This window comes from Anastrepha ludens, chromosome 2 (genome assembly GCF_028408465.1).
Source record: "Anastrepha ludens isolate Willacy chromosome 2, idAnaLude1.1, whole genome shotgun sequence".
NCBI lineage: Eukaryota > Metazoa > Arthropoda > Insecta > Diptera > Tephritidae > Anastrepha > Anastrepha ludens.
Genome location: NC_071498.1, coordinates 52,154,693 through 52,181,065, shown reverse-complemented (window position 1 = coordinate 52,181,065; position 26,373 = coordinate 52,154,693). Strand labels below are relative to the sequence as shown.

Sequence of the window (26,373 nt, the reverse complement as noted above, 5' to 3'; positions counted from 1 at the left end):
TTTTTTTGTTTATTAATGTCATCATTCCTATATGAATTTAAGGATTAGATTAGGTTAGCCTGGTTGGCAATAAGCCACGCATAGACCTTTTAGTCCCTAGCGATACCAGATGGAAACCGACCACTATGAATACCGAAAGTAGACATCATGTAGGATGTCAGCGCTTTTGGCGAATCTAAGAAGAGCTCCTAAGGGAGCTCCTCTTTTGAGACGTCCTCCAGACCCTCAAACAGGCTCCCAGGCATCTTAGCCGCGTTTTTAATAATGCCGGACAAACGCACAGAAGGTGCTATAAAGTTTCCTCAACAGCCTCTCTGCATTTCCGGCATTTGTCCGTGTTAGCAATCCCTATCTTGTACGCATGTGCAGCCAATAGATTATGACCTGTTAGCATACCTATGACAGTTGTGCAGTCCTTTCGCGAGAGCGTAAGTACGAATTGAGTCAGTTTTATGTCGTTAGTTCTATACATGACTTTTGCTGTTTTGCATGTGGTCAGATTAGTCCACCTAGCTTCCATGTGGTCCTCCATTTCATTGTATATTGTGTTTAGTGGTTTTGGTATGTCTCTTGTTCAGAAGGTAGTCTAACAGCACTTTTTGCTATCTCATCTACTATTTCGTTCCCCATAATGCCTTTGTGACCAGGTACCCAGTAGATATGCAGCCTACTGTTTGCGGCTTGCCTTTCTATGGCCAATATGAGCTTATTGCTTTTATTGCTGCTTGACAGTCCACGTATACATTATTTGTTGAGTTCTTTCTTATTCTAGTGTAGGCTAGCTCCACGGCTTTCCCCACAGCAAAAACTTCCGCTTGGAAAATACTGCTGTGGTCTGGCAGCTTGATAGGTTGCCTTGTCCCTAGTTTTGAGCAGTAAATACCCGCTCCCACTCCATCTATAGTTTTAGAGCCGTCCGTATAGATGTGAAAAGTTCTATGGCCAGGCTTCATGCCTTTGTGCCATCCCTCCTCTTCAATTATAGTGCGAAACCTTCTCTCCCAATTAAAGTACGGAGTTATGTAGACCGTGCAACCTGAGCTCCACTTTCCTATTGAGCTGTGACCGAAGGTTCTGCAGGTGAATACCCCCGCAGCCATTAGCCTCCTCGCGGATTTCTCTGCCAGGTTTTCCGCCATAAGGTCAATAGGTGGCATGCTGAGTATCATTTCGAACGCCGCCGTTGAAGTGGTTTTCATCGCTCCTGTTATGCACAGAGCAGCGAGTCGTTGAATCCTTTCCAGTGGCATTAAGTATGTCAGTTTTCTTTTCGCATTCCACCATACTAAGGCCCCATACAGCAATATCGATCTAACTACTGCCGTGTAGCACCAATGCATCAGAGAGGGTGATAGACCCCAAGTAACGCCCAGCATTCTTTTACATGCGTACAACGCATTACTGGCCTTTTTCGCCCTCTCCTCAACGTTGTGCTTCCACAGCAATTTGTTGTCCAGTATTACTCCGAGGTACCTCCCATGATCTTTGCGAAGTAGTTCGTTGTTGCCTAGCTTCGCGAGGTTCCACGCCGGTATGTTGTACTTGCTTGTAAAAAGTATCATGTCCGTTTTTTCCGTGTTTATCCCTAGCCCTGCGCAAGATGTCCATTGGTGTACCGTTTTGAGGGTGTTGTTCATCACATTACTGATGGTGTCCAGGTACTTTCCCGTAACTACTCAATTGTCATCGGCATATGCCACTAGTTTTAGTGCCCCTCCGTCAACTTTCCTGAGTATTTCATTTGCTACAAGTAACCATAATTGCGGCGATAGTACCCCACCTTTCGGAGTGCCTCTGCATGCATATTTGAATAGCTAGCCAATCCCCACATGGAGCTTCCCTATTAGTTCGTGTTGGGTTGGTCCCCATGATATGTGTGTCAGACCACCACTTAAGCATAATCCTCGCGGCAAGGAAACCAACATAATGAGGATATGAATTTGAAAGAAATGAAAAAAAAATTTTAGAATAAAATGCTTTGGGGCGAATGAAATTTGGGGCGAATTTTCCTACTGTTTTTGCTTCGAAAAAAATATTTTTTTGAAAAATTTTCGAAAACTTAAATTCACATAGTAATATCATAAAAAAGATGTGTGCAAAATTTCAGAGAGATCGGGCAATAACTTCTCGAGTTATCGTGTACGCCAATTCGAAAATTATATAAACATTTTATGATAAACAAAAATTTTTTTTTTCGACATTTTTTTCTGCCCCCCGAAAGTATACGTATACAGGTAGTGTGGCGAAAGAGCAAAATTGGTTCAAAGTGCTGAAAAGTTGGGAATTAAGGACAATTTCCAATACTATCAAGTCAATGATCGATCCCAAGCATAAGGCACGTGATGTCCGTCTATGGCTTATGTACAACTGCCCTAAAGTAGTTGAAACACCTCCACAATCTTCAGATATCAATGTAATTGAACGTCTGGGGGCTCAACTGAAAAAGCATGTTATTAGAAACATGAAAGACCTCGAAGATGATATTAAAGAAAAGCTGGTCGAATCCATGCCAAGAAGACTGAATGTTGTGCGAAAAAATTAAGGCTTGCCGACTAAATATTAATTATTTTGTTTTGGGCAACCCTGTATATGTACACCAGTGTTTACAATAATAGCAGCGTGACATATTGCACAGTTTTGACTGTTTATTCATTTATTTTATTATTTTTTTTTTCTTTTGTATAAAAATATACATAGGTTGTGCGTCAACAACAACCATGTGCCTTAAAGTTTCAATCATTTTACAAAATTTAAGAAAACATTGAACAAACTTCCATAAAGATTTCAAATTTTATTCAGAATTATTAGAAAAATTCCTGTTAAAGGGCTTTATCGCCCATTGAATTTTGATTTATTTAATATTATTCAGAATTGGTCTATCTTTTAATAATTTTCTTTTTTACGGTATTATATTATATAATTCTTCCATATAACGAATGCTCAAAACGGTTTTTATATGGACAAAATGCACAAGACCGCCAGCAGAAAAAAAAATTTCAGATATCAAAGAGATTTTTGAAATACAAACGGGCAGTTTATTATACCTGCATGCAATGGGCTCCCGAACTGCTTACTCGGAGTTTTCTAAAGATTCTAATTAAAAAGTTTAAAGTTTTCATAAACATTTTTTGAGTTCTGTTTCGAAATTTGTACAAAATTAGAAACTTTAGGTTATTTAGCTTTTATTTGTAGTATAAAATATAATACGATTTAATTTTCTTAGTAAATAAATAAATGATGAAATCTTTGAAATATTCGCACCGCTTTCATTGTGTAGAAAATAGTATCCCCTCTTACAACTCACAGCAAGAAGTCTTTAGTGCCTTTTTCATTTTTACCCTTTTTGCAAGATCAAACAGCAAAGAAGTTCCTTTGCGAGGTGTGTTCAAAAAATAAAGTGAATTTTGCGGGTACCTATCATTAGACTTTCGATAAATATTTTCTTTTTTATGTTGTCTCAAAGATATGTTCGAGGTGTCAGCAATATAGCAAGTTTGTGTATTTGTAAGAGGCATAAATAAAACAAGTGTTTTGCATTGACGATTTTCTGCTATCGAAAACATGGATCAAAGAAGTTGCATCAAATTTTGTGTAAAAAATGGAATTAAGTGCTCAAAACACTTAAAAGCGGACAGTGGCATACGGTAAGAGAACTCTGAGTGAAAAATATGTTTACAAGTGGTACAAGCTTTTTCCAGAAAGTCGAGTAGATGTGAATGCCGACGCTCGCTCTGGACGCCCTAGCACATCAACAACCGATGAAAATGTTGAGGAAGTGAAGAAACTTCTTTCGAAGAATCGTCGAATCACAATTAGAGAAGCTGCTGAGGATGCCGATATAACGGTTGGCTTATGTTATGCAATCTTTTCGGAAATTTTGGGCATGAAGCGTGTGGCAGCGAAGTTCGTTCCAAAATTGCTGAATTTTGAACAAAAACAACGTCGCACGAGCATTGCTCAGCAATCAGCAATTGTTGAATGACGTCAACGATGATCCAGATTTTCTTAAAAGGGTTATAACAGGTGACGAATCATGGGTATATGGTTATGACAACGAAACCAAAGCTCTATCGCCCCAATGGAAGAGTCCAGGAGAGCGAAGACCAAAACAGCACGCCAAGTGCGATCAAATGTAAAGGTTTTGCTCACTGTTTTCTTCGATTACCATGGCGTAGTGCATCAGGAGTTCTTACCACAAGGTCATACGATAAATAAGCAATTTGGCCCCCTGCGACTTTTTCCTGTTCCCAAGGTTGAAGAGTTCATGGGACGGCGTTTAGTGACGATTGAGGAGATACAAATCGAATCGCTGAGAGAGCTCAAGGACATACCAAAAAGTGCATTTTAGAACTGCTTCGAGGATTAGAAAAAACGCTGGCACAAATGTACTCGTATAATAAATATTTGAGGGGGACTGCTTTGAAAGAGATAAAATAGAAATTTATGAATAAAGAAATATTTTTTGAGAAAAATGAAAATTCACCTAATTTTTTTAACACACCTCGTACATATATTTTCTTCGATGGATCATGCTGCTGGTGCTGCTGCCTCCTTAAATTTTTATAACTTGGTATGGTAAATCACCACAATAATAAAACAAAAATGTAGTCTTTTGAAAATAATAAAATATTTTTTTCACAACTTTTAATTTATTTTTCATTAGAAAAACACTAATTTATTTATTTCTTTGGTAACTATGTACATTTAGATTAAACATATCTTCAAATAAATGTACTATATACATAAGCACAGTACCTTCTCGATAATCGCAACTAATAAAGATCAGAGCTCATTTTTTTTTTCTTGGTTTTCGCACGTAGTAATGAAAACGCTTAAATAGTAATCACAAATTTATATATTATATTGTATTTACATATATTTGCTATGTTTATTTATTTAATTATTGAAGAAATCGTCACGGATATAGGGAAGAAATGTAAAAAATAAGATCTTACATTGTAGTTTTATGTTAAATCGCCGGTCCAGCGCTTCAAAAAAACATAAACGGGAGTGATCTTAAGTTTGAGATTTTCGGCGATATTGCCACAAAAATACTTTCAACTGTCCCGATATTCAGTTTTCACAGTGATCGCGAGTAGCGATTATCGAGAAGATACTGTTACATGAACTGTTAACACAGAACAGACGGCGAATAAAATTCACTATCTCTAGATATGTACATATATGAACTCGCAGGATTTCATTTACATTTTATCATTTTGAAAATTTTGGTTTATATATCCATCGCGAGTTGGCTCAGGTGTTACGGGAGCTGTTGGCGCCAGAGTCAACGGTAATGTATAAACGGGATAGAGTGGTGCAAATTCGCAGGGTCCGAAAGCATGCAAGTCATCCTCGTTTATATCGCCACGTAAAGTATGTGAAGATTCTTCGTAGGATGGTGGGGCTATGGGAAATAAATTAAAGGAAAAAAAGGTAGATTAGCTTTTTTATTTTACTCCAAAAAATAGTTTAATGTTTGCATAATTAATTATATAGCTTATGCATAGAAATAAAGGGTGATTTTTTAAGGGCTATAGGAAAGTTAAAAAAAAAAAACACACGTAAAATTCAGAAAAATTCATGAAATTTTTATTTAAATCGATAGTACAGTCCATATAATTTAATGTTTGAAGATTATTTTCAATGTTTCGGCCGGTATCTCACATATAAATGCTTTAATGTTGTCGTCCAATGCGTTAATTCAAGCAGGCTTGTCTGAATAGACATGGGCTTTAATATAGCCCCACCAAAAATAATCTAAAGGCGTTATATCGAACGATCTGGGTGGCCAATTGACAGGTCCCGAACGTGAAATAAAATGTTTACCGAGCTCGCCTCTCAACAAATCCATTGTTACGCGTGCTGCGCGGCCTGTGGCACCGTCTTGCTGAAACCACATGTCATGCAAGTCAAGCTCTTGCATTTTGGGCAAAAAAAAGTTGGATATCATTTCACGGTAGCGCTCACCATTCACAGTTACCTTACGATTCGCAGCATCTTTGAAGATGTACGGTCCAATGATACCTCCAGCCCATAAGCCGCTCTTGCAATTCTTCTGGCTGATCTTTACTCCAAAATCGACAATTCTGCTTATTTACGTACCCATTGATCCAAAAATGAGCTTCGTCGCTGAACACAATTTTTCGATAAAAAAGTGGATCTTCGGCCAACTTTCCAAGAGCCCATTCACCAAAAATTTTGCGTTGCGGTAGGTCGTTCGACTTCAGTTCTTGCACCAGCTGAATTTTGAAACGCTTCACACCTAAATCCTTTCGCAAAACTTTCCACGTTGTTGAGTAACAGAGGCCCAATTGCTGCGAACGGCGACTAATCGATAATTGGTGGTTATCATTAACACTGGCCGATACAGCTGCGATATTTTCTTCAGTTCGCAGTCTACGTAAGCGTGTTGGTGGTTTGATGTCCAATAATGTAAATTTGGTTCTAAATTTAGTCACAATAGGTCGAATAGCCGCTTCAGTGGGTCGATTAAACTGACCATAAAATGGAAGAAGCGCGAGATAAACTTTCTTAACAGAAAACGCATTTTTATAATAAAATTCAATGATTTGCAAGCGTTGTTCGTTTGTACTCGTAAGACGATTCATGGTTAAATTATAGATCAAACTGAAGATGTTTGACAGTGACACAAAACACGATACGTGGGTCAGCTGTTTAAACCAACTGTTTAAAAAGATAATAGCTGAAAAATCTCCCGATAGTTGCGTAAAAAGTTTTCGCCATTTTTCACTAGATGAACCAGATCTCACAATATGCATTTACTTAGGTTTGTCAGCGGTTTAAATTTAAATGCAATAAATAGTCACATCATTCCATTTTAAAATACACTCCATTCATTTTACTTGCGTCCATGCGGAGTTGCTCGTCTCCCATTGGACACGTCCCCAGAAGGCGGATCGGGGAATGCTCGGCTGATATGCAAGGTAGGTGGGGAACAAAATACCACTTGCGGTCCCACACAAGCAAAACACCTGCTTGGCGGTACTGATAGAATTCCATCACCAAGCTGGGGCAGGTAGGCTCGCAACCTATTTCACTGGCAACGTCTCCAACATTGACTCGGATATCATAAACAAGTCAACCGTGAACGACCTTTGGCTTTTGTTTAATATTAGGACTAAAATCGGACTCGAGGCGGCCGCCGTAGCCGAATGGGTTGGTGCGTGACTATCATTCGGAATTCACAGAGAGAACGTCGGTTCGAATCTCGGTGAAACACCAAAATTAAGAAAAACATTTTTCTGATCGCGGTCGCCCCTCGGCAGGCAATGGCAAACCTCCGAGTGTACTTCTGCCATGAAAAAGCTCCTCATAAAAATATCTGCCGTTCGGAGTCGGCTTGAAACTGTAGGTACCTCCATTTGTGGAACAAAATCGAGACGCACGCCAGAAATAGGAGGAGAATCTCGGCCCAACACCCAAAACGGGTGTACGCGCCAATTATAAATACATATATATATATAAACATTTTTTTACCGCTTGCATCTTACAGCTCGTAAATTGCTTCAATAAATACTGTTTGGATATTTTTGGAACAGTGATGTAAAATGTTTTTGCGGATTATAGAAAATTGTCGATTTGTGGCATTTTTTGCAATTTGCGCAGGTGCATATACGAGTAAAAAAAAACAGCCAATATTGGGGTATTAACTTAACCTATTTAACTTATTCTAGAATCTATACCATAATTTGGACTTTCGAAACTCAGAAATGGTAGATGTGTGGAATTACTAAACTGGAACTATTTTAGAATATTCTAAAATCCAATTTGGATTTTAAGTAGAAATTGTGCAGCTTCCATTTGTAAAACAGATTCCAATATTAGAATATTTAGATCCCACATTTGAAATTTTTACAGAGTCCACTAGTGGAGTGCGTATGGAACTCTTTCTATTTCCACATTTGGAACTCATCTATATATAACAAATGGAAATAAGCTTCTACTTTCGCGGAGCTTTTAAGGAAAATGGAAATTAACTGACTTGTGGGGGTTTTAAATACAAATTTATAGGAAAAAACATATTTTCATTCCATAATAATAGTAGCAATAAAGCGATACTTCATATACATATTAAGTTTTGAAAACATCCATTGTATTGCAGTTGCCAGGCTCACCTGACCAATTTCACCCCTAAATAAGTGGTGCTATGCCAAACTACAATACATGAAAAAAGTGTCTTTCATATATTTCATACATTTTATTAGCCGCACTATCGCGACAACAAAACTTGATAAAATTTTGCGCCTTAGTTGCCAAAGCATCAAGGTTAATGCAAAATTCAAAGTCCCAATTATTTTAATGGTGGCCATGATTACTTGCGGATTCCCTTAATTTTCAATACTAACTTATAAAGGTTATAATAGAGAACATTTTCCAATACAAGGAGCCGTTATTTAAACAGGTTTAAACTGTATTTAAACAGTAACAATCAGGAATTAATAATTTAAGCTTTTAGAATTTAGAAGGGGAGTATGTGGAATATGTGAATACTGGAATTTATCTTTGGATTATAAGTAGATTTCGTGCAGCTTCCACATGAGGAACGGTAACAGATTCCAATAACGGAACTTTTTAGAATCCGCGTTTGGAACATTTGCAATTTCCACTAACATATTTTTTACATTCCACTTTTGGAACTCTTACAGATTCCAATAACGAAACTAATTGGAGCCCACTTTTGGGTCTTTTACAGATCCCACTCATGGAATTTTTTTAAGCCCACTTTTGAAACTTGTGCAGGTCCCACTAACGGAAATTTTTAGAGCCCACTTTTGGAACTTTTACAGATCCCACTACCGAAACTAACTGGAGCCCACTTTTGGAACATTTGCTACTCATTGGAGCCCACTTTTGGGTCTTTTACAGATTCCATTAACGGAACTTATTGGAGCTCACTTTTGGAGCTTTTACAGATTCCACTAAACGAACTTGTGAATAACTACTTAATTCTATATCCCCGTTTGTAACTTTTCACTAGTATTTTTACTATTTATAATGAGAAACTGAGTGAATTATTAAACTAATTTTTAAAAAATGAATATTTTACAAAATTGTAAACAGTACATTTTAATTAGAACAAGCTAGAAAAATGTCACAAAGAAGGAACTAAAACTCCGAGGCTAAGTTAAAAAAGAATGCTAAGATTACCAGTTTAAATCTGGCCATACTGGTCACCAATTGTGGTAATATGACGTCACTCATTGTCAAATTCGCTGAGAGCAAAGCAACGGTACTACGATGGACGCCATCTCTTTATTCTTTCCGGGTGGCACCGATCTTGGTACCGCTAGTTTCAGCGAATTCGAATCGAAAGTGTCAGAATCGCTGTGTGCTTCACGTCATATTTATGGAATTTATGTGTGTTTCGTTTGTGTAATTTCTTATTCTTCTTGCTTTCTTATTCCCCTTTTCACATTTTCCTCAAGCAATTGCACCAGTATGACGTTTCACCTCTTTGATGGGCACCATCTTGTATTCTATCATTCTTGACCGAACCCCTTATGACGTGGCAGCCGAAGTTACACTTACGTCTTTGCTTCGGATGGTCGAACCTTGTAATAAAGCGTTGTTTATTAGGAGGTGTTATTTTGATATTCGAAGAAAAATGCTATTTCTTAATATAAATGATCGGATGTTTATTTCATTATAAAGAGGAAGGTACGCCGTTAATAGTGGAACATAACATCAGGCAAATGACCACCACGACCACGCTTACAGGACAATATCCTTTTCATGCAATTTCCCATAACCGAATTGCATGGTGGCTGCCCTATGTCCTCAATAGCCTCACGAATTCCATCTTTGAGGTCTTGAATCGACCCTGGGCTATTGGCGTAGACCTTCTCTTTCACGTGGCCCCAAAGAAAAAAGTCACAAGGTGTTAAATCACAAGATCTCGGTGGCCAATTGTGATCACCTCTTCGAGAGATAATATGGTCCGGAAACTTTTCCCATAAAATATCAATATCTCGATAGCCTTTTATGTATCACCAGTTATTGGAATTTCCTTTATATCAACATTGGTTCGATGCAAGAGAGACTCTAATTTTGAGCTGGATAAATGTTAGCCAGTAAAAATTATCCATAACGAAAACAAATAATCTGAATGAATATTACTGAACTTTTTATTAACAAAGAAATTTATTTTTATGGAATCTGGTATTTTGGGCACTTTTGCCCTTTTGCGTCAGTTTGAAGTTGGCAGTTTATAGTCGGAAACAATATAATGGAAAATGTATCAACAAAAATTGTGATTATGTGGAGTATATTTATGGATTTTTTTTTTTTTTTGACAACACAAACTCAGCTGATATATCTTCTTTTACTGGTTTTTGCAAGTTATTGAGAACTTTTTTTTTCTTTTTCTTCTCTTTGGGAGAGGCTGGTGATGGCTAATTTTGTTATCGAACGCAAATATTTTCTGATTTTCTGAAATTGAACTATTAGCAACCCAAAATATTTTTACAAGTGCGGCCATTATCAGACCGTTAACCGGCTCTAAGCGAGTTTTACAGAATCAGCTGATAGGCTGACATAAAAGGGGACGTATTTACAAAACAACTATGATTGTGTTGGTGATATGCGAAAAAAATAACGCAATCTCCGCTTATGTTGCTTCGCTTCGAAGGAAACAAGAGGGCAGGCTTTTTCTGTAAAAAAAGCGGCGGAAGGGCTATTTATTGGGACAGTTCTATTTTTCGAGATTAATAAAAATAACCTCAAAAAGGAAACCAAAAAATGGACCCGAATAAAAACCAAGCAATACTGGAATGGCGCCAACGGCCTTAATCACTCTTAAAAGTTGCTGAACTGTAATACGAACAGGGCAATACGAATTTAAAATGAATGGAGCGGATACTTTAGACAAAAAGGGCCTCCGATTACTCTGTCGTGCACTTACAGGCCACTTTGCCAGCAATAAACATTTCAATACAATAGGACTCTCTAGCACTAATTTATCCAGGTTCTGCTATGATGAAGAGGAGCCCATGGAACACTTAATCACCAATTGTAAAGCATTAGGTCACAGGAGACACAGATTCTAGGGCTTGTATTTACTAGAGAATGAAGATTTATAAATACTCCCTCCTAAGGAGCTGGTTTGATTCCTCGCAATACTCAAGAATTAAAATTAAGCATTTAGGGGCCCACAATAGATCTATCTGGTCGCAGGGCATAAAGGTGCAACCATTACCATTTCCATGTTGCTTCACAGCCGTCTGAACAACAATGAGGGCCCTGTGACGTGATAGCCTAAGTTGGTTGCACAATTTCGTTTTTAAACACAACTAATGGCCAAACCTGGTAAATATATTATCCTTGTTAGCAACCAGCTATGCGCAGCTCCCTATTCGCATTTGTAACTTTTCACCTTTTTCACGTAACATTCAACATTTGGAATCCATTTACAGATTCCACTAGAAGAACAGGTACAGTACGAGTACTAATTCTATTTCCACGTTTCGAATTTATGCATGATGGAACTCAGCTTTCGGCTGATACAGCTTTTTTAATTATTTTTACTGTGTGTATATTAGCTGCATATAAATGTGTTGTATAAAATTTTGAATGAATTTTATGTACTCACGCAATTCCGGATAAAGATCCACTGGCGACTGCACGTCCACCGCTGAAATTTCGCGCTCATTTTGAACGCCTTTCCCAACCTCTTCTTCAACCTTAAAGCAATCCACTGCATTTTCATCTCCTTCCAAAATAACTTCTTCACTGACAATCGGCATACGACTGCTGCGTGGCTGCTGCTGTATGACCGGTGGCGTTTGCCACAGCGGCACATTACCAATTAGTATGGGTATCGTAATCGTTTGACTAGAATACCAGCCCTTCATGCGCGCCTCAACCTCCACCTGATAGGTTATGCGTATAATGCCGCAAGAACGCAAGCACGTTGGTGGTGTGGCCGGCACAAGCAACTCTTGCGTCAACGAACGTGTGCAGTTGCGTAGTACAGACCCTCCCTTTGCTGTTGTCATAGTAATGCGTTCCAGGCATGAGTTCTGTTGTACCGCTTGACCAGAATAGCGTACAACCATGACAAGCGCGTAGTGCACCTCAGCTACTGGTATCTTGGTGTTGTTAATAACCAATGCATTGACAGGGATGCGCTGTCCGGGCACATAGCCGGTTTGTGGCAATTGTACTTGCACTTTGAGTGGTTCAGTTTTACAGGGACCACAACAGTACGATCGGTAGTTCTCTGAGGTAGATGGAATCTTTTTTTTTTGGAGTTAGTGATTGAATAATTTTGAAGAGCATATTTTTACACACTCCTTACCTTTAATTGTGGCGATTCGTAGTTAAGGTCGAGCATTTTCATGACGGTAAATCCTCGTGAGTAGGTCTGATTGAATTTCCAAGGTATAACCAGCGTCACCTTAACTATGTATCTTATACAGCCATGCAGGCCTTCAAATGAAGTCGGACAGTTTTCTGGTAGCTTGCAGGCGAAATTGTATGTATGAATGCCTGATTGTATGGTGTACTTTTGACCTAGGAAAATTACATTAATTTTAGTAAAACGCAAATGAGAAAGGCGCAAGCGCGATTTTTATTTTTTCCAAATAACTGCAGCACAGGCATTGATAGTCAAGTTTTGAAAATTTTTTAGTTTTTTAATTTTTGTTTTAATAATTTTTTTTTTTTAATTTAATAATTTTTTCAATTCTTCTTCGAACACCACATACCTTCTGCTCAAATATGAACGAGACTGATTTAATAAAACACAAACGGTTAATTATTGTTCAATTTTTATTTTATCTCCTTCAAAGTAATCACCATTGGAGGCGATACACATATGCCAACGTTTTTTCCAATCATCATAGCATTTCTGGAAGGCCGATTTCGGTATGGATTTCAGTTTCTTCTTCGAATTCTCTTTTATGTCTTCAATTGTCTCAAAATGTTTTCCACGGAGCGGCAACTTGAGCTTGGGAAACAGGAAAAAGTCACATGGAGCCATATCAGGCGAATACGCTGCTTGCGGAATGATATTAACATTATTTTTGTTCAAATAATCGCGAACAAGACGTGCTGTGTGAGCTCGTGCATTATCGTGATGCAAGAACCATGGCTTGTTGTCCAACAATTCCATCCTTTTAAGACGAATGTTCTCGCGCAAACGCTTTAAAACGTCTAAATAATATTCAGCGTTAACCGATCGGCCTTGCGGAAGGAACTCCGAGTGCACCACACATTCGTAATCGAAAAAAACAGTCAGCATAACCTTAATTTTTGAGCGACTTTGGCGTGGTTTTTTGGGTTTCGGCTCCTCCGGGGAGCCACTTTTGTACCACTGGACCACACGTGCACGCGATAGAGCAGAGTCCCTATAGGTTGTCTGCAACATTTTTAAGGCGTCTGAAGCCGAAATTTTGTTGGAATAACAAAATTTCAAACAAATTCTTTGTTCAACTTGAATTTCCATCGTTTAATTCGAAGAACACACTCGAGCTTGACTTGTTTACAGTAGCACAGAAAACAAACTATGTGACATATCACGCTGAAATTTGCCATGTAAGCTTATAACAGTCCTACCATCCAACAAAAAATTTATTTTTGCCATATGTCATCCGCGGACCGTTTTATTGATAAAGTCTCGTTCATATTTGAGCAGAAGGTAAATCCTAGTTTCAAATATTGTACAAATTTGAAAAACAATTTTTTTCAATTTTATAATTTTAATCATTTTTTATATTCTTCTTCGAAAACCATATAAGTTCTAGTTCCAAACTTTGTGGAAATTTGACAATAAAATTTTTTTAAATTTCTTATCAAAACTTAAATTTTTTTACCAGCATATTAAGCAGTTGTGTAACACATTAAATTTTACTAGAACAAAGTACAAGTTTTAAGAGGCACAAATTTAGCGGTCTTGTGAATTTTCTCTACATAAGAAATGCTCGGCATTTCTCCATATGGCAGAAAATGCTCAACGCCTCACAGAAAATAAATTATCTGAAATCAACACTAATTTTGAGTCACTTAAAACTTGCACTTAATTTTAATACAATTTAATGCGTTTTAAAACTGCGTACCCGAAATTTTAACCCAAAATGCATTGGGTTATGAAACTGCATCCCCGAGAGTTTTCTAAAAATTCCGTTTAAAACGTTGGTAAATTTGTTGAGATTTTTTCTAATTTGCACAAATTTGAAATTTTAATTTATTAAAGACATTTTTTTTATTTATATTTGAGCTACATTTTCAAAAAATATATTTTTTAAAAATCATTAAAATTATATGAGAAACGTATAAAATGTCAAAAATTAGAAACAATTTTCTGTGCTAAGGTTATTTAACGCACTGTATGCATGTATGTGAAAATTATAAAACACTCACTTGTTTCTGATCCCATCAAAAAAGTTTTCGATTCCATATAGTCTTCACGTCCGAAATAAGTTCGCTTTTTATTAAATCTTTTTTCACGCCATTTTGTAATAGCGAATCCGGATATGTTCAAAATCACAGCTGAAACAATTTTTTATAAAGCAAAAATATTAATTAACTTAAATTTATTATTTAAGTGAGAATGGAAACTGAAAACTGGAATGAGGTATACGGCTGAAATTTATCGGAAATAAGATTGGTAACACCTTCCTGAAATCATACTCAGATTCCCCCGAAGCTACTACAAAAATTAATCAAATGTCATCAAATCAAAATCAAAATCAGATGCAAAACCGAAATTAATCATCCGATTTGGTATTTAAATGGCTTTTTAACTAAATAAAAAAATTATTTAAAATTTAAAAAAATTTCTGACACCATTATTTATATGTATACTACAGCTGTCTAGTTTACAAGTAATCAAACACAATTTACGTACGACGTCATTTGCAGAAATTATAAATCTTTCGATACAGTGATTAATTTTACGCCATCTTGTGCTTTTACACATCTGTATACTAAGCCCTTCAATACATGCCCATTATAAAAATTAAACTCTCTTAAGCCCAACACATTTTTTTTCAGCAAGGTCTCCATGCATTAACCCCGTCTCTGGAGTGGTTTTCCGGAAGGCCTTCAAACTACCTAAATATCTCAGTTGTAAAAAATATTTGTCACATAGCAATCTTTTGAAATTTGGAAACAGCCAGGAGTCAAAGAAAGTTAGATCAGGTGAAAATTGGTAAAAGTTGGTAAGCGCTGGCTGTTTAAGCAATTCGAAGTGTAAATTCTTCAATTCAGGCATTACACTGGGTCGCAAATTATCATTTTGTGCGCCCAAAAAATCAAGCAGTGTAGGTAGAGGCCTCCGATTTTGTACACACATTTCAGATATCATTAAAAAGTTTTGGTAGAAAAATTGGGCGTGATCGAGCCACTTCATGACTACATTCCAAAGAAGAATTTTTCAAAGAAAGCATGAAATTGTTAAAGAAAACATTTTGTTTTACTTCTAAAAAATATTAGCTTTCATATAGTTTCATTAAACAAATTTATTCGATTTCTGACTCATTTAATTATCCAAGTGAAAACGGCATTTTAATTTTTAGTTTTGTACGGCTGAGCTGAGTGACACTTTGCCTTAGTCAAATATAATTTCTTACTCAAGGATTTCTTCATTCAGCTGATCAAAAGTAATATATTACAAGAATTTTCTCTTGGTATTCACTAAAAACCATTAGGAACAACGCGCTGTTTAGATTAACGAATGGAGAAATGCTCTCGAGCGAAGTGAACAAGGAAAGAAAAGTCTATAAAAAAATGAATGTCTTTTAAATCCCAGAAAGCTAAGCTAGTCACAATTTAAAACATTTTGGCTGCTTTGAAGCTGAGTAACCAGGATCAGTCTACTTTGCAGTTTGAATGATAGTATCGGTTCAGATCAGTTCATGATGGTAAGCCCACACCTCATCCATACCCACATTCAGCAGTAATTGGTAAATAGCTCATATACATACTAATCTACCTACGGAAATGTGATTGGAAAGCTATCATCTACAATGAGCAACTCTTATCTAACGAAACTCTCAAATCACATATCTACAACCAACAACTTTATATGGTTATAATATTAAAGCAGACTATTGAATCAGAAGTGACTAGAATTGGTGAATATGGAGAGTGTTGCATTGAGCGATTCCACGTCAAGTGGCCCAAGTTTTTTGGGCATTGTCGTAAATTTTTCTAAAAATACCTTTATTTGTAGGTTTGAGTATAATAAGAATTTAATTGAATAAATTTAAAAAAATTAATAAGTTTGAGATTTTTGCTATGCTGAAAATTTTGATAGAGAGTTATTTAAGGGAAGTATTTTCGATCCTTTTACAATTTTTATAAATAAAAAAAAAAATTATTTTTATTTTATGAGAAAAAAAAATTAAATAAACATTTTATTATATATATATTTTTTTGAATTTAAATTAAAATTAAAAAAAAATTTAAATAAACATTTAATTTTTTTTGCCTTCGATTTTTGTTTCGTAAACATTTACTTTTTCGAACATTCTTTTTTATTAGCTGAGACCTTAATTCAATAATAAAAAGTGTAAAGTGTGACAACTGGTTTTGGATGCTAGTTAATCCACTGAAGCAATTTGGAAGTAAGGTAAAAAAAGGCATAAGTTTATCCCCTTTCTTAAAAGATAGTAAAAAATTGAAATAGGTCGATATGAACCCTAGAATAATTTTATGTTATTTTATGAATGGCACTTAATTATTTATATTCTTAACTCTACCTCGGCGGATCACTTTCTGTGCATCTGCCTAGCCTTCGCTCAAATCAGGCTTGAAGTCTTTGGCACTGATGTGTTAAGAAGCGACTACCTTGGCTCCTTGGCACCACAAGATGTACTCAGATTTCCTCGGAGGTTGAAGAGATTAAAACGAAATTTAAAGGGAACCCGAGTGCAGTACAATGGACTTCATTGTGTCTGAGTGCTGTACTTGCTAGTCTGTACCGACAAAAGAAAAAAAAGTGCGTGTAGCATAGTACACATAACAGAAGTGAAACTTTCAAGTCAGACAAAGAAAGAGGGAGAGACCCGAGTTAGAATGAGAGAGAGAGAAAGAAAGAATATACATCTAAATAAATTCACAACATTTGCAGCGAATAGAAATAGACAAAATTTACAAAAAACGGAAAAGGGTCGACGGGTGTAGGTAAACGCCGGACACAAACCGTGGCAACAACGCGCACTACTCCGAGCGTTTACCACCCGCACAAACGCAGCGATTCCAGGACCGCAGCAACGGCACAAATTACCGCAAGGCAATACCAATAAATCCGAAGCCGGAATGGATAGCCGGAACGCACAAGCACTAGCCAGAAAGTAAGCACCAAAAAAATAAACGCCAAAAAAATTGGGACCAAAAAAAGCCCCAAACAGTAGGCACAAAGGAAATATAACGCCAAAATGTAGGCACCAAAAATATAAACCCTACAAGTTTGCACCAACAAACATGCGTCAAAAAGTAGGTAGTGTTATTTCTCACTAGAAATTGTCAACCACAAGTATATATAACGTATAGCTCTCTCTCTTCTTTTCCTCTACGTTATATCGTTTTTCTCTTTCGCAGAACGAAAATGCCCAAAATGTTGCATGCCTTGAAATTTTAGTCTCCATTCTCGCTTGTCCATCGACGCCTAAGAAGTTTTACATCAAAAAAAAGTTAACCATTCCCGTGGATTTGTAAATTTCTTTCTGTAGGTTTCACAACCTGTGTCTTAAAAACTAAAAGTTTCCCATAAAAACGATAATTTTTCCATTCTTAGAAGACATATGTATGTAATCCGTGCTTGAGGGTTGGATATTGCCTATGACATATCGTTTGGCCCAATTAATTGTTTTGGTTGGGTCTTACAACTTTTTAATTTTCCCATTTGAAAGTATTTGACTGAAATTGGATTTAAGTTTGTCCAATTTCACAAATTGTTCCTTAAGATAGGCCAATTTTTTTTCCAGGAGAAATACGCCACAATCAGTATATGATTTACATCAAAATTCGTTTAAATAAAACTTTTTAAATAAAAAAGGATTTACTCTGTGTAAAAGCATCAACCAAACGATGGGCCGCCTCGAGCTCATTCCAGCAATACAAAAGACAACTTTACTATCTTCCAATCTGGCCCGACGCGAAATTCGTTGAAGGAAAAGGATACACACAAACTTTTTCGCCTGGTTTCAATGAAGTGCTGCATGATTTTATCTAATATTTTCTTGTTATTTTGTCTATTGAAAATGAACAAACTTACCGCCCCCTTTTGCCATATTTTGTGGCACAAAACAACAAAAATAGTACTGCCTAGTATATTAAGTTTTTATCAAACGTTTTCATTTCTATGGTTTCGAGTACACTTTCTTTAGAATTCGCTCTGAAATAAAAAGTAACTGTTCCAAGAGGACATTCCAGGTTTATTAAGTAGCTCAAGGTGGATAGCACAGAGTGCGAGTTAGACATCTTACACCACTTTCATTCTTACTTCGTGAGCAGAGACTATGTAAAGACTTAATACTCAAAAATCGTCAATTAGAGACGTTCCTAATACTGTTAATACTTAGATTAGATTAGCATTAATTTGAGAGACATTCTGTGTATGAAATAAGTGAAACTCATTAGTTACCAAAAGCTCTCCATATACCAGCTCAAAGTGTAGAGGTTCTTTGAGAGCATTTCGCTAAAATTGTAACAAATTTATGCAACAACTGCCGTAAACTCCTGACTCAGTCCTGTGAGGTTTCTGGCTGTACCCCCAGCTAAAGAGATGGCACCTGTAGCACCGCTCCTGCGCGATTTAAAAAATAACTACTAATTCGCTGGGTGCTTTGAAAGCCCTTGCAGAAATCGGCTTCCAAAATTGATTTCTTCAGCAAAATTAATATTTTGATGCTAATTAAATAGATTCAGAACAAATGTATGACGAATTTCAACTTACTTTTTGTTCACAAAATACAAAGCATTCTCTGGCAAGCAAATTTCTGCAAATGCTAATTTTAGTAGTGACGGAAATTAATTCCATGATAACAGAGTTTGATAACAATCGAAAGAAAGGAAATATTTGAGTATCGGAATTCTTAAATTTTGCGTTAGAATTATCAAAAGCCAAACACAATTTAAAGCAATGCATGGAATTTTATCAAAAAACGACTTAGCAGTCAGTGTCTGGTAAAACTATTTAAACCTGTGACATTTTGTAGCGATTGTTTATGTAAATTGAATAGCATGAGGAGTTCATTATTTATATTAATTTAAGAAGTTAAGTTCACTTGAAAAAATAGAAACTTTCAAATAAGATATTGAAAAAGCATGAATATTAATCCCAAAAAAAAAATTTTTTTTTGAGAGAGTTGGTGTCAAATGTGGTTTAAATGTGTTCAAAATAATAAGAGTGCGATTTTATTTGTATTTTTTTTTTTTTGTTTTTATAAAAGTGTATTGCATTCTATAATAAAAATCATATAACTCAGAACTCCAAACTTTGTACAAAATTCACAAAAGTTTAAGAAATTTCACAAAAATTTCTACACAATTTCTAACTTTTTATTCCGAATTTCTAGAAAAAGTCTATGTATGCAGTTTTAAAGCACATTCAATATTAGTGTAACAAAATGAAAGTATGAAAGAACTCAAAATTTGTGCTGATTTTTGACAATTATTTTTCACTGAGGTGCATTTTCTTCCATATAAAAGACTTTCGAAAATGCTTTATTTGGAAGAAAATTCCAAAAAACCAAATTTCTAGAATTTATTAGACCACAAAACTGCATACCTTAAATTTTTCTAAATATTCTGATTAAAAAATTGACAATACAAGGTCTTTCGAATGTTGAATTCTGAGCAATTTTTGGTCCTCAGTTAACTTGCACGGAATGAAACGACAAACCTTTCGTAAGCCCAAATAATCAGTTAAAATGCGATAAATCGTTGTTTTGGAGATATTCAACTCCGATTCCATGAATTTCAACGATGACTTCAGTTTGTTTTTGATAAAATTACGGACAATTTCGATGGAGCTGATTACTGATTTTGGGCGGGCCGTCTGTTCATTAAAAAGAGGGCGCCATCAAAAACATTTTTATGACGCCAGTCTTGTTTATTTTGGACTTCACCTAGTATTAATGTAATTTAATACTTTGAAATTTCAAATAAGCCCAAAACCATACTCAAACTTTCTATGATCCAAAATGTAGTCTAAAGTAGTGACCAATGGTATTCAGCACATCAAAGGTTTATGGAAAGTGGATATTGATGGATTCTCATGTTATTTTGTCAAAAAATGTTCTTTTGCCTATCCACTTCTGCTAATTGTAAATAAAATTAAATCAACAATTCATAGATGCTTGGAAAGTTACTTCTATCTCACCTATATTCCAAACTGGGGATAAAAACGAGTTCGCCAACTATTTAAAAGCTTACTTCCAAACTTTCAACGCTTTTAAAGCTCTTTGAGTATGTATATTGTAATCAAAAAAAATATACTTGGCTGTAAAACGTAATACTGTATGGTTTTATGGCTGGTCAACTGTTACTAATCTTGCTGATTTTTCGGTTTTTTGTACGTTGGCCTCCAATAATAGTCTTCAAGTTGATGCGGTTTAAGCGGATTTTTTGCAGATTCTCGATAAAGTCTGCACTCAATCTTATTCTACAAACTAATTAGTTTTGGTATACACTCAATTTTCCTTAAATTGATAAAACTGTACCTTTTAAATTGTGAAGGCGCAGTCGTTGTCGATAAGGTCGTCTTATCATTTTATTGCCTCTTCCGGATACCATTCAAGGGCGCCCTTTTAGACCACTTGTTCATTGTAACCTTTATTAATGGCATATCTAAATGTTTCCATTTCTCAGAGTTTCTTTTATATGTGTTCAAAAAATAAGGTAAATTTTCATTTTTCTCAAAAAATATGTATTTGTTTAGCAATTTCTTTTTTATCTCCTTCAAAGTAGTTCCCCTCAGATATAATACGAATACACTTGGGCCAGCGTGCTTTCCAATCCTCTGATATGCATTTGGAATGTCCTTGAGCTCTCTCCGCCATTCAGTTTGTATCTCCACAATCGTCACAAAACACCGTCCTTTCATGGGTCTTTTCAATCTTGGGTACAGGAAAAAGTCGCAGGGGGCCAAATCTGGTGAATACGGTGGCTGAGGTGCTGTTGTTGGCCAAATAATCTCTCGGGTTTCGATGTCATAACCATATTTGTACTATAAACACGTCACCTGTTATGACCCTTTTAAGCAAATCTGGATCATCGCTGACGTTAGTCAACAATTCCTGAGCGATGCTCGTGCGACGTTGTTTTTGTCAAAATTCAGCAATTTTGGAACTAATTTCGCTGCCACACGCTTCGTGCCCAAAATTTCCGAAGAGATAAAATAGAAATGTATTCATGCAGTGGAGATTATACCCAAATTACATTTTTTCTACTTGAAAATTCTCCTCTTAACCTTAAAAGTACATTAACGCTGTAGTCCAGGGATATAGTTTCAAATAGATGCCCTTGATTGAGAGAATACAAAAGGTTACGTATAAAACGCTACCGCTACTTGTTTTTATCAGTGAATCGCACAGAATAAATTATTGAGCTGACGTCATATAAGAGGTTTGTTTACATTGATTTGTGTTGTTGTGATTTGATTGTTTACAAACAACTCAATTCATAAAGTTCTGCTTTCAATTTTCTCCAAGTTTAATAATAATATTCATAGTAAGCCCAAGAAGACTGCTCTTCTTCCGCCAGCCGACACGAGGGGCGCAGTGCGCATGACGTACGAATCAATTCTGTTTTTACCGCTGGGTCAAGAAAGATAAGAGTTTGTTAAGCGTAGAGATCTAAAACTTTTCAGTTACAGAATAAAAAGCTAAATAAAAGGTCTGCCATCATTAATCATTTGGTGAGAACGGATAGTGTCGTTCTTTCAATCACGAAAAGTAAGTTGGGAATATCCATGTGCCTGGAAGGACATTTAAAATCTTGGCGTAAAAACCGACATGATTCGTTAAGCTAGTAATTTGTTTTACATGGTTTTGGGAAAGAAGCCTGAAGTGTGTCTATATTACATATTTGATACTAAGGAGGAAATATTAAGGATAACTTCCGTCCGAAGACACCTGCTTTCATAATAATAGTGATGCGACTTATGGCAAAGTTTTGACTATTTATTTCAGGGATTATAGAGCATACTCTCAGCTATTAATGAAAAAAAATATATTAAAAAGTACTTTTCAAAAATGTGGAAAAATTTTTCCCAAAAATTAAAAAAAAAACGTTTTTTTTTTTTCTAAAGTAGTGGAAAAGTAATAATAAAATATATACAAATAATGATAATAATCACGAATTTTGCGAAAAGTTGTTCTTAAAGAGCGACCATTTTCGTTTACAATTGGACACAAATTACATATATTTTATTTCTTTAATTTTTTTAACGTATCTTAAAGCATAAAAAGAATAACGTTTCGATATTATAACATAAAGATACTACGAGCAATTTTCATCGAGATGACATATGAAAAAGGTACCGTCTAGGAATTATTCATTACTGACATTTAGGCGCTATTTTTGAAAGACCCTTTAGCATATTTGTTTCCTACAGAGTTAATAAAAATAAATAAAAATTAAAATAGACCTGCAGATATTTCAGTTTAAACAAATATATACCAAAATTTGCCACATTGCATAAATCTTTAAACTTTTTAAAAAATTCACAAAATTTCACAAATTTCAAAAAACAAAAAAAAAATTGTATACTGAATTTCTAGAAAAAATCTATGTATGCAGTTTTAAAACCCATTCAATATTAGTATAATAAAGTGAAAGTTTGAAGTGGCTCAAAATTCGTGCTGATTTTTTCTAATTATTTTTCACTGAGGTGCATTTTCTTCCATACCAAAAATTTCCGAACATATGCTTTATATGGAAGAAACTGTTCAACATCGATTGTAGACAAAAAAAACAATTTCTAGAATTTATTGGCCCTCAAAACTGCATACCTTAAAAGTTTCTAAATATTCTGATTAAAAATTGCCAATACAAGGTGAAGTTCAAAGTAAAAAAGACTGAGCTAAAATAAAAGCGACAGGAGCTTTGTTTTGATAACTTCGAGCTTATTTATTCAAAATAGTCCCCTCTGGCCTCGATACACTGTTTTGCGCGATCTAAAAGCTTTTCAAAAGAGTGTATCAGATAATTGACCGGAATGTCCTTCAGGATGTCGGTACAAGCCTTTTGGATGGAATTTATGTATGCGAAACATTTTATTTCATAGTCAAATGCAATTTTCCGAATAGGTAGAGGTCACAGGAAGCCATATCAGGCGAATACGAAAATGTGATTTCTTGTAAAAAAATTGTAGAATAAATCTCAAATTTATTAAGTTTTATTGAAAACAAAAACTTCGATTGCTTGACATGGAATCGCTCATCTTTGTTGTAGCCTTTCTGCCCGGCTTTTGTGCGAAAACCTACTAATTGTACTTTCTTTTTAATGTTTAGAATAATAAATGAAAATTTAAGCCTGCCAGTCAAGAGCGGTCATTATATCCATTGAAAACAACAGTTTGGAGAGGCCTATGAGCTGCAGGAATCGTCAGCGCATTACAAGCCTGCGCTATTTGCCATACGGTCCGTGAAACAATCGATTTACTGCGTCGTCGTTTCGCTGAACAATTTATCTCTCGTCTTGGATTAGTGGATTGGAAACCAAGATCGTGTGATGTCACTCCTTTGGAATTTTATTTGTGGAGTTATGTAAAATGTCGATTGAGGCATTGAGGCCAAATTTACTAAAGTTATTCACGAGATGCCGACCTAAGCCCTCCAGCAAGTCATTCAGAATTGATGTTTACGGATGATCGAATTGCGGCGCAGATGTGCCCAACATTTGAAAGGTATTATCTTACAAAAAAATGTCATGAATGTCTATACAAAAGTAATAAAGATTGCCTAATCAATTAGAATTTTCGTTGTTTTATTTCAATTTAAAGTGCGATACCTCTAAATTGACCAGCGATATCAGCGATAACGCGACGTATATTGGCTTCCAGATGGTCCAATATTGCTGGTTTATCAGCGTAAGCTAACTATTTCACATATACATATGTACCAATAGAAAAGCGTCCACAAAGGTATGATACCATTGGACGCCGCAGAACCTGAATGAAATTGTCAGTTGCACTAAGTAAAATTAAGCGGTCAACGAATGCTTTCTGCAATAAATGGCTTGTCTTGCACACCGTATAGAACAGCATCTTCATATCTTGGACGAGATGATTCATGCAAGTTTGTATTCACAAAATTTCCCATAGCTGGACAGGCACCGCTCCAATTGTTGTTCACGATACCGAATATACTTATTTGGGCCTGAATACGATGCTTCAAGGCGGTAAGAAATTTTCTATGTGTAATATATGACCTCAGATACTATTGCGATGGTAACCATACCATTAGACTGAAGTGAGTTGAGTTAAAAATTATAAAAATGGAAATTTTAAACTAGGTTTATCACGTCAATCACCTTACTTATAAGTGTACAGTGCGCTAGATATATTAACTATAGCACTGGCACCTCTTGGCAAGTTTTGACTATTGATCTGCTCCTCATTAAATTTGCACAATTTTTTTTATGAAAATATAATTCTACTACTAATGACATATAAATCCAAGTTTCAAACAGTGAGCAAATTTTGGAAAAAAATTAACAAATTTTCATGAAAATGTCACACAGAATTTGAGGAAATAATTTAAGATAACAGTTTTACAGTCTACTGAATTTTGCCAATAATGAGGTGCCAGTTTTAAGTAGACAAAAATCATATTGATTTTTGACAATTTTTCTTACGGCTAAACATTTAGATATCCTGGCTAGCGCAAAACAACTTAGAATTAGCGCAGGAAAAGACCAAATCTGTCCTTATATCTAGCCGAAAAGGCCAGAAGAGCTCACTTCGGAATTGGAGACTTCAATATATCGACCGTTTCCGCAATCAAATGCCTGTGAATAATGATAGATAAAAGGCTATTTTTCAATGCACACTTCGAGTGCGCCAACAAAAAAGCATCCACCATTACGACAGCGCTGTCGAGGCTGATGTTAAATGTACGAGGACCAAAACAAAATCGCCGTCAGCTCCTGGCTAATGTTGTTAAAAGCCAAATTTTGTATGCTGCAGCTATTTGGGCGAACAAAAGACATCACGTATCATACTTTAGAGGAGAGTCACCTACTTAACGGTGTCCGACGATGCGGCTCTGCAGCACAGACCCTGTAAACTCTACTCTACTCGTGCGGCGTTACGAGAAAACTGCAACGATGGGTGGTGCGATAACGCTACAGAGGGGCGTTGGACGCATAAATGCATTCCCAACCTAAAGCTTCGGCTAAAGATGTCACATTGAGATTGTTACCTGATTCGGTTCATAAGTGGACATGTCTGCTTCAAATGGTGACATGACAGGAAGTGACATGGCATGAGGTGATGAAATGAGACACAGCAGCGGCGGCTAACCGCCTTCCCTCTCCGCGATGTAATACTTGACGGTAGTCCCCCGGCGAGATGTGATAGAAATAAACAGGCTTAACCTGCTTTCAGAAGGTCACTTGAGGGGAGCGCGCTAACACAACGCGTATGAAAAAAAAGTCAAGCATTCGTTATATGGAGAAAATGCACAAGACCGCCAGAAAAAACATCAAAAATCAACCCGATTTTGAGCTAAAATTGCACTTCTTCATACCAAAATTCAATGAGCTAAACTGCATACTCGAAAATTTCCTAAAAACTCTGATTATAAAATGTGAAATTTCTTTGAAAGTTTATTAATTTTTTTTTTTTTAATTCGTATAAGGTCTGAAAACTGGATTTAATCAATTTTTGTAATATAGTAGAATGAGCTATATTTTCAGTAAAAAAAATTATTTTAATTAAACTACAAATAAATAAATTGTCAAAACTTGTTAATAAGTCTCTGCACTAAAGTTATTTAACGCAGTGCATATCAACATTTAAAGTATGCGTGCTTTTTATGCCTTAAAGGCAACACAAATTTGCTAAAATGAATAACTAAATTGAATAGCTAAGATTAAAACCCAAATGAGTGATAAAGAATATTTGTACTTAAAAAAATTCATTCTGCTGCGACCAAGTTCGTGCTCGTATTTTTATTGCCTTCCTTTTAATTCATATTTCTTTTTACCTTTCACGTCTTTTGGCTTATCTGCCTTTAACACCACCGATCCATCCACCAGTTGACCGGAAAAATAAGTGCCGAACTCATTCTGATGGAATTGTATATCACAAGTTACAACCATTTCGCTTTCACAACCGACCGATCCGAACTGAATGGAGAAAAACTTGAGAGCACTTATTTAGTTGGCCTGCGTGCGGGG

The 26,373-nt window shown here is 35.9% G+C and overlaps 1 protein-coding gene across 1 annotated transcript; it reads right to left on the bottom strand.

Annotated features, from left to right (window-relative positions):
* Positions 1-4,642: 4,642 nt before the first annotated feature.
* Positions 4,643-26,341, bottom strand: LOC128857659 (arrestin domain-containing protein 17-like). Its single transcript, XM_054093407.1, has 5 exons — positions 26,181-26,341; positions 14,383-14,511; positions 12,320-12,534; positions 11,612-12,257; positions 4,643-5,407 (listed from the first exon to the last, which is right to left on the bottom strand). The coding sequence occupies exons 1-5, from the start codon at positions 26,293-26,295 to the stop codon at positions 5,205-5,207; spliced, it is 1,308 nt and encodes a 435-aa protein (XP_053949382.1). The 5' UTR covers positions 26,296-26,341; the 3' UTR covers positions 4,643-5,204.
* Positions 26,342-26,373: the final 32 nt, after the last annotated feature.

Bases quoted from the DNA above. Each gene is read 5' to 3' on its own strand.
- LOC128857659 (XM_054093407.1), bottom strand. From the start codon at position 26,295: ATGGTTGTAACTTGTGATATACAATTCCATCAGAATGAGTTCGGCACT. The intron at 14,512-26,180 runs GTAAAAAGAAAT...AAATTGTTTCAG, and splicing joins TAAGCCAAAAGACGTGAAAG to CTGTGATTTTGAACATATCC. The intron at 5,408-11,611 runs GTGAGTACATAA...TATTTCCCATAG, and splicing joins GGATCTTTATCCGGAATTGC to CCCCACCATCCTACGAAGAA.